A 13,028-nucleotide genomic window follows, 5' to 3' on the forward strand; every position below is an offset into this window, starting at 1 on the left:
GAACGACGATCACTTAAAAGTAATTCTGCACGTTTTAAAAAATGTTTTTTTTCTTGTGTTTTTTAAGCAGCTTTGGATAAAAGCACAGCTAAAATAACTTGTCTTGTTGAGCGGGCAATCAGCGTATCCTCTGTTTACGTCTCAATAGCGCTCGATTCCATCATTATGAGGCGGCGATGACTCCATTATCAGTGATGTGTGATTGGGCCTTTTCATCAACGCTCGGCCACACACTGAGCAAACCGGCGCTGCGCTCCTCTCACCATCAATAGGTATGATTTAGTAATAAAACAAGGTGATGGGGAAAACATACTTATGCTTTTTTTTAAAGCATTTAAGTCTTGGATTAATGATCAGAGCTGCTGATGTCTGTCGACTGCAGCTTTAAATGCTTATCATTCTTTGCCTCCGACCCTGACCGTCTATCTTTGGTCAATCTGATTCCTCGCCAAAAAAATAAAAAAAAGCCTTTCATGTCAAAGCACGGCGCCCCTCCCCCCACTGATTATTAACACAGGCTGGTGGAAAAGACACAAACCTAATAAATAATCCTCCAGCAGCACATCGGTGCTAATTCCTGATATAAAACTCTGCTTTCTGATCTGTGCAGAAACAACGCTTTAAATCTAAAATGTGATACAAACGTGTTGCATGTCCTACATCAGCTAAAAGCAACAAATGATGTTTATATTTTACGTTTGGATGTCAAAGTGACAGCTCTGTTTGATTTCACGAGCTGATCCCCTCAGAAGCAGCTTGAAAATATGGACGTCGATAGGAGCGCAGAAAGAGTCGATATCCCTTTAGGTGTTTTAAATCAACTCGTCGTCAGACGGGAGCTGGTGGCTTCCTTTCTGAGTCCAGAAAACTGGAGCTTCTGGTCGAGTTTTAAAGGATTTCTCTAAACCTGAAGCAATGAAAGTCACTTAGAAGCAGACATCGTCAGAGGGTGATAATGTAGTTCTGAATAAAGGGTTAAATCTCTCTAAGGTTTATTTTTAAAGCTGGAGTTTTATACACCTGGATGTGTAACTTCCTCATGACTTCAGCGGGCCAACATGAAGGGATCTGCAGATGTTTTGCAGGAAGATGCAGTTTTTTTTCTAACTTGTGAGTATCTGGGTCAGAACGAGCACAACATTATGAAAAATTAAGCTCAAATCTTAATGTTGCAGCAAAAAAAGGGGGGGGGGGGGCACACAAGCAACTCCTGAGCATGTTAAAGGCACCAGGTTGAATTTTTTCTATAAATAGAGCTGATGAATCACTTAGTGAAAATTGATTTAATTGATCCACAGATAATTAAAGGTCTAGTTTTTGTAGGTTCAGTTGTGGCGGCCATCTTTGCCTCCTCTTCCCGTCTGCGGTGTTGTTTTGAAGTCAAAGGTTTTGGGCTCACCTGGGTTCTGTTGAAGGCCACTCGGGCGAAGACGGCCTGCGAGATGCCGGCCCGCTTCAGCTCGTCCCGGACCCACTGGTAGATCTCTGAGGAGACCTCCGTGTTGGAGCCCACCTGAGGCTCCAGGGGCTTGGTGTGGGAGCTGCGGTTGACCGGCGGGTGGTTGAGGTACTGCTGCGACAGGGACTGCTGCGCCAGCAGCCGGTTCACCGCGTACTGCTGGTTGAGGATCTGGGCCATGACCAGCTGCTGGTTGACCAGCTGGGGGCTGATGGGGGTGGACACCAGGCCCGGGTGGTGCAGGCCCGGGAGCTGCGGCTGCCGGCCGCCCGTCTGGCCGCCGTGAGGAGGAGCGTGGGACAGAGGGGGCACCGGGGAGGAAGGGGTCTGCTCCGCCGTGCTGCCCGGGATGGGCTGCTGCTGGGGGAAACCCAGGTGGTTGTGGTTGGAGCCAGGAGGGGAGAGGTCCGACAGGCCGTCCATCTCTGCTGGAGGAGGGCAGACATGTTTACTTTTATTATTCAGTGAAGAAACACACATCACACCGCCGCTCATCCACAGGGAAGATCAAACAAATTCAAAATACTCTTCTGAGCCATGAGTGTGACGATGACGCTCGGCTACTAACATCCAAACTTTAGGTTGTTGTGTGAAGGATATGCTAGCTTAATTTTTCATATGCTAATAATATGCGTTATTGAAATAACTTTTTCTTCCGTATGTTTCAGCATCGAACTCGTTCCACAATTTTTGTGCCGTTTCAAAACTTCACGCATCAAAACATTCAGCTGTACACCATGGGTGCCATAACTTCTAGCATTTCAGCAACTTTTACTTATTCAGCTGTTTAGCTTTTTCTAAAAAAAATTTATTTAAAAATGAAGTTATCTCAAACATTCTTAAAAACCTTTTAAAATGTTTATAGTTCTTAACTAAACTTTTTACATTTTGCTTTTCTTTTCTGCATTTTTCAACTTTTTGTGCTCATTTCAGCTTCTTTCAACTTTTTTTGTCTATTGATAATTTTAGCTTTTTTCTGCTTTTTCAGCCATTTTTCTGCTCCTTTAGCTATTCTTTTGTTAATTTAAACTTTTTTAGGCATTATCAACTTGAGATTTTCATGCTCATCTGAGCTGATTTTTACTGATTTTTGCCTCTTTAACTTATTTTGAGCAATTTTCAGCAAATTTGAGATTTTTTCATTTAAATTCACCCTTTTCGGCTACTTTTTAGTTTTTTTCTGTTAATTTAAATGTTTTTAGGTTTCTATCAACATCCTGCCAATTTAGAGTTTTTATACTTCTTTTAGCTATTTTTGCTCATTTCAGCTGTTTTTGCCTCTTTGGCTACTTTTTAGCTATTTTCATCTAATTTGAGTTTCTTTCATTTAAATTCACCGTCTTATTCTATTATCAGCTTTTTAAGCTACTTTTAAGCAAATTTTCTGCTAATTTCTGCTGCTTTAACTATAAATCGCAGCTTTTTCTTGCTTTTCTGTCAATGTGAGTTTTATTTACCGTCTGCTAACTTCAGCTTGTTTTTGCTGCTGTCTACTTTTGTTTTCATACTTTCAGCAAAACTCATCGGTTCAAAATTAACTCACATGAACAGTTTTGTCAGTTTCTTCAGCTGATTTCAGCATGAAGCATTCACACTGCATTTTCACAGGAAACACAGATTCTCTAGTGAACCTTAAAACTGACGGAGTTGTGACCGATAGGTTTTAAGTTGTTTATCTGATGAAAATTTCCTGATTCTTGAGATATTTTGCCAACATGATCTTTGATCTTTGGTGTTTGAAAGAAATTTGCTGACTTTGGTGAAAAGATTAAAGTTTTGAACTTAGACAGTTTATTTATTTTATCTATTATTTTTTATTTACTGTTTTTTAACCAGGCAAGTCCCATTGAGATCTCAAATCTCTTTTTCAAGGGAGGCCTGGGCCTGAAGGCAACCTACTGTACATGTTTTGTGTTGTGGGGGAAACCGGAGTACCCGGAGAAAACCCACGAAAGCACGAGGAGAACATGCAAACTCCTCACAGAAAGACCCCAGGTCCGAACCGGGGATCGAACCCAGGACCTTCTTGCTGTGAGGTGTCGGTGCTAACCACTGAGCCATCGTGCTGCATTATTGGCGCCTCAAATCAGAAGAAATAAAACGGATCGTCTCTGAACGAATCACTTTAAGTGAATCTTTCATCTGCTGTCGAACGTTCTCGTTTGTTTTTACGAGAAAACGCTTTTTTTTAAAGAAATCACAGATGCCTCAAAGTTGAACTGAGGAAATAAAATCACTAATTTCTCTTCCAAGTCGTCGCCAACAGCCGATCAGCTGAAGAGAACTGAAAAGATGGAAACTCAGATAAAAGAACTTCATTGTGTTTGACCCGAGTCCTGCCTTCAGAATCGAGGTTGGATCGTCTGCGGCTTCGTGTTCGAGGGAAAAAAAAAAAGAAGAAGCTCCTCACGCAGACAGAAGAGGATGTGTGTGTTGGGATTTATGTGTGTTTCTCTTTGCATCGTTAATTCTAAAATAAGGAACACACGCTGGCCAACGTGACCGTTTTAGGGCTTTAAATGTGAAGCAGACAGAACCAGAACACACCGGAGAATATGGAAGCTGAAAACACTTTATTAGCTGTTTTAACTCGATATGGAAGGAAGCAAAAACATAAATATGAGCCGTTTTCTTTTTTCTTCTGTGGCATCTCTATGCTTTGGGAATCCTTAATTCCGTAATGGCTGCTGGGGAATATTTTAAGACAGGTTTAAATTATGTGCTTAGAGGATAAAAACAATGATTTAAGATTCAAAGAACTACCCACAGTAAAGCGAATAAGCGGTTTTAAAGGAAAATCACTTATGCTGAGGATTTCTGCAAACGCCGCGCCGAACGAGTGAGGGGGCAGCGTTCAGGAATTCATACGGATGGAAACGTTAACACCTCAGAAGTGGGCTGCGGCCTCCACACTCCACGCACAAGGTGCTACCGTCAGGAAAATGTGTTTTTATTTTTCAGCAGATGAAAGATGGATGTTTTTCCGTAAATATCCAAGATAATCACCACATCTGGCCAAGACGTGTCTATTGAGTGGAGAGGAGTAAAACAAAAACAAAAACAAAAATAAATAAATAAATCTTTGTAATAATCACATCTCTGCTCATAATCCCTGGCTCTGATGGTATGACGAGCCTATTCACTCGTGTGTTGGAGTGTGTGAGTGCTGGGGGGCATGCTCGCGACACACAGACACACAAACACACAAACATGCAGGCACATGGAGGCATTTCCATGCAAATTGAAAAGAGAAGGGGTGACAGAAGAGCATGGCAGGCCCTGGGAGAAAAAGGCTGCCACAGAGGCGGGAGTCCCGGTGTGGAATCCTGCCACAAAGAGCCCCGGATTAAACGCACAATGGGAATGGGATGTGGGCTGGAGGGGGGGCGGGGGTGTTTGTGAGAGGGAATGTGAAAGAGAGACGTTGACCCGACTCTCACTCGACTGTTCGTTCCCCTCCAGAGGAGGTGACGGCGGAAGAAGCAGCAGCTCGACCGCCGGCAGCCGCTAACACCTCCTCAGATTAACTCAGACTACCTGGGATCAGGTCCTGACCTGCCTGGCTCCGGGACAGAACCACCGCTGAGAAGAGTTCTCCCGGAGGCTCACACTTCTGCTGCTGCAGTTTGCATTTCTACGATAAATTTTCTCTACAAGTCGCAAAACACTAGCTAAGAGTTAAAGTAGAGAAATGTTAGCCAGAATTAGCAGAATGCTAGCTAGACGCTAACAGATGAAATAAGAAAAAGAGCAATTATGATGAAGCAGATTAAAAACGAAGGATTATTTTAAGGGAGCTGAAGAGATTTTGACTTATTTTTAAGGGAAAACAATTTAAAAAACTAATCATCTGTAGGAGTTGAACGTTTTGATTTATGATTAGCTAAAATAGCATAAAGTGTGAAAGTACGGAAAAAAATAACAGTGAATGCTGACTCAGCAGGTTCACGGCGAGCCCAGGTGGGTTCGATTTTCAAAAACTGACCTCTCAAAATGCTGAATATTGTCTAACTACAGCTGGTTCTGCTCGGTCTGGGTCTGGGTCTGAGCCCAGCCGATATCAGCCCATGGTAAGAGCTGAGGTTTGGAGGGCGGGGGGGCGGCGTGCGTCTGCGGTTGCCACCTTGTGAGGGGTTTTTAATCTGAGGTTTGGCTACGATGGTGTGAGGATATTACAGCCTGAGTAAAGTCATGTTGATGTTATCTCTGCCTCTGTTTACGAGTGTGGTTAGGTGCTTTTCATAACTCAGACCCAGACAGATGATTAAAAACTCTCAGCGTCTCCAAGCATCTTTAAAGTTGAGATTACACAGAATTTAGATGAATATTCCAGCTGAAAAAAAGGGGACTTTGTGTTGTGGGTTTGACATGATGCCACCTGTCAGGGTCAACTTGAGATATTTAGTTTTTTTCTGTTTTATGTTGACTTTTAAACTCGCTGAATGTTTGTGAATTTCAGAAAAATGACTTCATAAATTGCCTAAAATGACTTCTGAGTGTTTCTTTCCATCCAGTCAACTTTATTATGAGATAAAAATACTGACGCTCAGTCTGGACGAGTGAATCTTTGTTTGGTTTGAGATTTTAAAAGATGTAAAAAACAAAAGACAAAGACAGTAATATTTTCCACATTCTGCTTACTTTTTTCAAACGTATTTAACTCTAAAGAATAAAGAAATCAAGTTCTGTACTTTCTGGGACTAGAGCTGCAAAGAGACATTTTACTGCAAGATAAGATTTTTTAAACTATTTTTAAACTCATTTATTTAACTTTTTTCCACTCAACCCACAGTAAAAATATTAAGGAGAGGTTCAAACTTTATTTTCTCTACTTCGACGCCGAGTGAACTTTATTAATTTTGTTTTGTTTTGAACAAATGTGACGGAGACTCTTCCCCACAGCACGTAGCTGCAGAGGAAGACTGTGGTCCTGCTGTGTTTGTGAACACATGTTACAGAAATTCAGAAAAAATATCACCTGAGAAAGTTAGGGCTGTGTATTGGCAAGAATTTTGTGATATGATTCAATACATCGCGATATATCGCAATACATCGCGATATATGATACTGTAAGCAAGGCAATATTTTGCCATTTTTTTCTCTAAAAGATTCTAATTTTAAAAAAACTCAGAACAACACTGAACAATACCGCATTTTTATTCCACTTTTCTTCTTAAAACATCTATCCGTTAAGCTTTAATTAAAAACCGATACATTATCAGGAAATTAAACATCGTGATATTTTGGTGTATCAATATCTCCCCCAGAGAAGGTCATGAGACGTTTTTTTTAAGTGTGGAACCACATAATTACAGCAAACCTGGTTATGATAAATCTGAAGAAAACAATTATTAATGTTGGTATTTTTATGTCTCTGTGTGTGTGTGTGTGTGTGTGTGTGTGTGTGTGTGTGTGTGTGTGTGTGTGTGTGTGTGTGTGTGTGTGTGTGTGNGTGTGTGTGTGTGTGTGTGTGTGTGTGTGTGTGTGTGTGCCCATGTTGTAACGTACCTAGTGCATTGGCACGTGGGCTCTCACGGAGGACACACGTCCCCAGGTAGCCCTCCAGCTGGGACGTTTGGCGCATGCCTGCACGGTCAGATGGTGGGGCAGGAACGCACACACAAACACACACACAGACACACACACACACACACACACACAAACACACACACAGACACACACACACACACACACACACAAACAGACACACACAAACAATGCAGAGTAGAGAGGACAGAAAAACAGGGTTAAAGCCTTCCACAGATCATCCCTCTAACTTCTAGCTCGGCAGGAATAAAACATCAGCATCACTAAAATAAACAAACAAATAAATAAAAAAACGTCCAGACTGGCAGCTGCAGCTTTTCCACGTTTGAGGATCATAAAACAAGTGTGACAGAAAACGTGTAGGAGTATGTAAGAGAACAGCAGGTCAGGAGTGAACAGTGTACCCTGTGTCTGCTGTCACTTTAAAAGAAGAGGGGGGGCGGAGGGATCAGATAAAATATGATCACAACACACTATTTGCATGGAGGACGTGAAAACTTTGATATTTTATCTCATCTGTCATCATCGGGAGGAGTAGCATAAAGAAAAAAAAGATTTAGTTCAAACTAATATCTCAGCATTTAAAGTCTGGGTGTTGTTGTTTAGTTAAAACAGAAAAAAAAACAGCTTCTGGAACTCTAAAACCACATTTCCTGCTGGGTCAAAGGCTAGTTTCCCAGATGATATATACGGAAACGCATCGGTAGAAGGTAGATAAGGAAAATCTCATTTAAACCAGGCAGTGGACCAGTAATCTTCCTGCCTCTTCTGCTAACAGAAAACATTCAGAGGCCTCCGTTTGGCTCCGACATTAGTGTTAGTTAGAGCAGCGATGGGTAATTTAAAGATAAAACCGGGTTCAACTGCACGGAGTCATCAGGAATTATTAGATAACAAGATAAAAATGTATTTCTGCTGCGTGCAACGGCAGGAAGACAAAGAGTCGTTCGCTCGGGAGGGGGGGACGACATATTGTGGTGATTGCTGGTGTGAGCGTGTAAATGTGTGTGTGCGTGCAAAGAGACAAAAGTGTGAGCGCCATACTTTTTGCGCCCCTCCGTTTTGCTTACCCATCATATCTTTTGTCTTCTTGAAATGTTTATACCAGCGCCCAAATTCCTGACACTTTGCCGCCGACACATTTGCATAGTAAGTGCTGTTCACAATGGAGGAAATCATACTCTGAAAGAGAGAGATTGATTGAGAGGGAGATGGGGAGGGGAGGGGGGGCTTTAGATTGTGGAAAATACAGATGTAATATTAAAGCTTGTGAAACATGCAGGAACACTAAAGCTTGTCAAAACAAATGAATTATATAAAGAAAAAGGTCAAAACCAGAACTAAAAACTGGAAAAACATGCAGATTTTCAAGGTTTTTCTCTTTTAAAGAACAAAAAATAAACATGAATTTATAGTTTTTGTTGGTTTTTATCAAATGCCTCGGAGTTTGGTCGGGTTTCAAAGCGTTTGTTGACATTATTAACGCAATATTTACCTTTAAAGGAACTTTCTGTGCGTCGGCAGCTGTGGAGGTAGCAGTAAAAACAGATAAGCCTCTTTTATTTCTCAGCTCTTTATTTATGCAATCTGTTCGAGACGACGACTTCAAGCGCATCGGGGTCCGCGGAGAGCATGTCGTTGCTCCCAAATCCCCCCCATACGGTTGGCTCTTTGCCCCCCACCCCCCAACAACATTTACTTTCCTCACCTGAGAAAAACAAAGAGCTGTTGTTTTTCTTTCTCTTTTTTAAAACTCCCATCCAGTTTCATTAAAATGAATGTTTTAACACCTTGCCAGCCTCCGGGTGAACACCGAGGCTGGTGCAGGAAGAATTGTTTTTGATTGTTATAAATATTCAAAAGAACCAAACCATCTGTTTTCAAATTATAGGTATGCCATCTTTATCATTCTCTATAATATATGCGTTTGGACAGGGGGGGGCTTCTGGCAGAACGAGCGAAATGTTTTCGGGTTTTCCAGCTCCAGATTTTCTGTGCAATTTGTGTTTGTGACAAAAAGAGCTGTGGGAGGAAGAAGAGTTTCGACTCAAAAAGTAAAAATACGTGACATCATCGTTGAAGAAAAATCACAAAACTGAACTCTAAAGTTGATGAAAATGTCAGTTCAGTCACGTAAAGTTCAAGGTTCTGACCCGTTCGAACGACACAAATGAAACGCACACTCAGCTGATTAGTTCTCATTTTTTCCCCGTCAGAAAACTGGAAGCAGCTGAGGAGTCGGACTGCAGCTGTGCGTCGAGGGAATGAAGAGGTCCTCAGTTAAAACCATAACAAAGTCGTCTTTAAGAGAAATATTGAAAAGGCTTCATTCAATAATGAAAATAAAAAAAGAAAAAAACGGGAGTTCAGGTTTGGGTTAGGAAGTCAGAATTAGCTCTTTAATGGGTCATACATTTATGCATGAAGACGTTCCCCTGTTTTAGATTTACACAATTTTATCTTTAACCTATTTAGGTTCTAAAAATATTGATTTCTACCTACTGCTTAGAACATCCAAAACATAACGACTGGTTTCTCTTTGATTTACTGTTATAGGGGAAAAAAGGTGCATATTTGGGATGATAATTGGTGGATTTGGCAGCAAGCCTTACATTCCACTTTAACCTGGTTCTGGTAGCCAACTCTGAGCCCAAAGATCCACCTGAAAGCATAAATTTAAAGTGAGAAGAGTTTTTTTTCCCCCTTCAGTCAGGGGGATAATGAACTCCTCTCCTCCAGCCTGCCATGTTTTATTTACAGTATATCTGGGCTAACGCGGCTCCAGGCAACAAACGAGAGGCCTGCACATCCCTCCCGTCGCTCGCTGCTTCCTCCACCATCTTTGACACAGATGTTCTAATAAACGCTCCTCATTAATCAGCCCTCTCCCTCAATACATCACTCTACCTCTCACAGGGGGCCCTGCCTGTGTGTGTGGGGAGTAACAACACACACACACACCTCCCCGCTGCTCTGCCACACACACATACGTACACGCTAAGTGAAATCAAGCAGATAACCAGAGGCTCTGCTTCCACGGAGGAGCCAGCAGGGGGGCGGAGCTCTGCTCTGCCAACAGGTAGCGAAGGTTGAGTCGAGTCTCCAGAACGTCTCGGCTTCCTCGCTCGAGTCGCACGGCCCCGCCTCCTGATAGTCAAACACGGCCGAGCAATCCGCCAGACTTTTGTTTTGAAAGAGCCACAAAGTCGTCTCCGACCCGAGTCCAACGTCCAGACCTGTGTCCACCTCAGACAGAGGGCGAGTCCAGATCAGAAAACTATGGTCAAATCCTGAAAAACTGACCCAGGTTCTTCATCTCTAAGCTTTACTCCAGCAGATCCATAAACATGAGAGCAGACGCCGAGGTGGGCGAGAACAAAATAAACTAGAGAATTTATATTTCCTGTGAAAATGCAGTGTGAATGCTTAATGCTGAAAAAGCTGAAACTAGCTTAAAAATAGCTTAAAAGTAGCTTAAATAAAAACAGACGTAAAAATCACGTTTTCTGAATTAAGCAGTAAGAAGTTAAAAATATCACAAAAAGGCAAATTTAGCTGAAAAAAAGCTCAAAATGGCTAAAAATGGCTTAAAACACAAAAACAGCTGAAATTAGCACAAAAAGTTGACATTAGAATAGCAGAAAAGATTAGAAAAACTAAAAACGCTGAAAAAAGCTCAAATTAGCCAAAAAGTAGCACAAAAAACAGCTGAATTTTTTAACAGAAGAACGGCAGAAAATAAGATAACTAAAAGAGTTAGAAAAAGCTAAAATTGTCAAAATAGAAGCTGAAAGAGGCTGACAGTACAAAGGAGTTTAAAAAAATTACTAAAACATAAAAAGTTCAATAAATATTTATGAACATTTTAATCAGTTTTGAGGATGTTGAAAACAGCTTCATTCAGTTCCAATGAGAGAAAAACAGCAGAAAAGCTGAATGTGTCAAAAATTATAAATTGCTGAAATGTCCTGAAGGAGCTGAACACTTTGATACATTAACTGTTGAAACTGCACTTAGTGTGGAAAGAGATACGTGTCAAAGGAGAAGAAATGATCTCATTACTGTCAATGCTTCATAAGATTTCACACAATAACTGAATAATGTTCAGGACCAACAATACAGATTTCCACCATCAGTGAACAACTGCAGCTCAGATCAAGTCCACCTTCAAGGTGACCTCATATAACGTGGAACAGCAATGCTTTGGTCTGAATTCCTGGTTTCTGTGGTTCCCAAAGGCCCCTCTTTCACCTCTGTTCTCAGAGAACTCGTTTTGGTGCTGTCTCTTTGATCAGTTTTGTAGTTTAACAGCAGATATATGATTATATAGCTGCGCAGAAACTTTTTATTTACAAATTGATTCAAAAACATCAAGGGAAGACCTGTCAGATCCAGAACCAGAGTCTGACCAAGAACCTGAGTCTGACCAAGAACCAGAGTCTGACCAAGAACCAGAGTCTGACCCACAACCAGAGTCTGACCCACAACCAGAGTCTGACCCACAACCAGAGTCTGACCCACAACCAGAGTCTGACCCAGAACCAGAGTATGACCCAGAACCAGAGTATGACCAAAAACCTGAGTCTGACCAAGAACCTGAGTCTGACCAAGAACCTGAGTCTGACCCAGAACCAGAGTCTGACCCAGAACCAGAGTCTGACCAAGAACCAGAGTCTGACCAAGAACCAGAGTCTGACCAAGAACCAGAGCCAAACCCAGAACCAGAGCCAGACCCAGACCCAGAGTCTGACCAATAACCAGAGCCAGACCCAGAGTCAGATCCAGAACCAGAGGAGAATGAAAACGATGAACCTGCAGAAGTACAAATTCACAGAATTATTTCTCTGTCAGTTCCTGATCTTTCTTAGTAAATTCTGTGATTTTCTTGTTCAATAACAGAATCTGATCGGACTGAAGAATCGGACCCAAACAGAACATAAGAGTATTTACAGCACAGAAACTAAATTACACTTTTCAGCCTCCTACAGACTCCAGGTCTACAACAAAATGTATTTAAAGGCTGAAAAAATGCAGATTTTGCAGGACTGGTCTCCTTTAAGGTCCCGTCCACGTGGACGGGACCTTAAAAGGAGACCAGTCCTGCAAAATCTGCAGGAAATGCTGTCGGGAATGCTGTCTTCCTAAAACCATCTTTTTCCTCATAAACCCACCAACAGTAACGATGCCCGGCCTTGAGGCGCGCCCACAAAATGACACCAGAAACAGGAAACAAGACATGGAGCAGAAGCTCCAGACTTCAGAAGAAAAAAGACGAGGACGCTGGATAAAAGTGTAAAAACTGACCGGCGACAAATTGGAACTTGTTCGTGTCACATTAAACTGACTGAGGACACAACATCTGTCTCTGTTCCATCTCACACCAGAGGACACAATCAGGACGTCCACAACAAAACACAACACTGGAGTTTGAAGGGTTTTCCACTCTGACAACTAAACTAAACATTTAGGAACTCCTAACACGTTTTTTTTTTTTTTGTTTTGTTTTGTTTGTTTTTTTGTGGATGCAGGGCTGAAATTATAAAAAACATTTTAAATATTCACAAAACAAACTTGTTGTGTGTGTGTGTCTGTGTGTGTGTGTGGAGCCTTTAAGTGATAGCCATCTGCAGCATAGAGCTTATCGGTAAAACCAGGAAGTGGCACTGGGCTACTATCGGTCCACAACATCTACTCCACTCCCCGACACAGGAGACAGGAAGACGGAGGAGTGTGTGTCTGCTGTGTGTGTGTAAGAGAATAACAGAGCAGCAGGCAGGTACTGTAGGCACCCAGCTGCCAGCATTACACTGTGACACACACACACACACACAACACAAACACACACAACTTAGTCTGATGTCTTGAATCAGCTGGGAGAAGTGGATCCTATTTACAACACGGAGCCTCGTCTCTCGCCAACATCTAACTGAGCTCAATTATGGCTCGCATCCACCTCAACCGGAATGACCCCCCACAACACACACACACACACACACACACACACACACACACACACACACAC

At 42.0% G+C, this 13,028-nt stretch overlaps 1 protein-coding gene across 1 annotated transcript in view; it reads right to left on the reverse strand.

The window, feature by feature from the left end:
• Positions 1–13,028, reverse strand: part of satb1b (SATB homeobox 1b) — a gene marked incomplete at its 3' end in the record, with an annotated part of 52,279 nt that overhangs the window by 9,122 nt on the left and 30,129 nt on the right. Inside the window, 3 exon segments of the mRNA XM_014016387.1 lie at positions 1,400–1,884; positions 6,968–7,045; positions 8,077–8,188. Of these exon segments, the coding sequence (XP_013871841.1) occupies positions 1,400–1,884; positions 6,968–7,045; positions 8,077–8,188 (675 nt within the window).

The sequence above is a fragment of the Austrofundulus limnaeus genome, unplaced genomic scaffold, assembly GCF_001266775.1.
Source record: "Austrofundulus limnaeus strain Quisiro unplaced genomic scaffold, Austrofundulus_limnaeus-1.0 Scaffold144, whole genome shotgun sequence".
NCBI classification, from domain to species: Eukaryota; Metazoa; Chordata; class Actinopteri; order Cyprinodontiformes; family Rivulidae; genus Austrofundulus; species Austrofundulus limnaeus.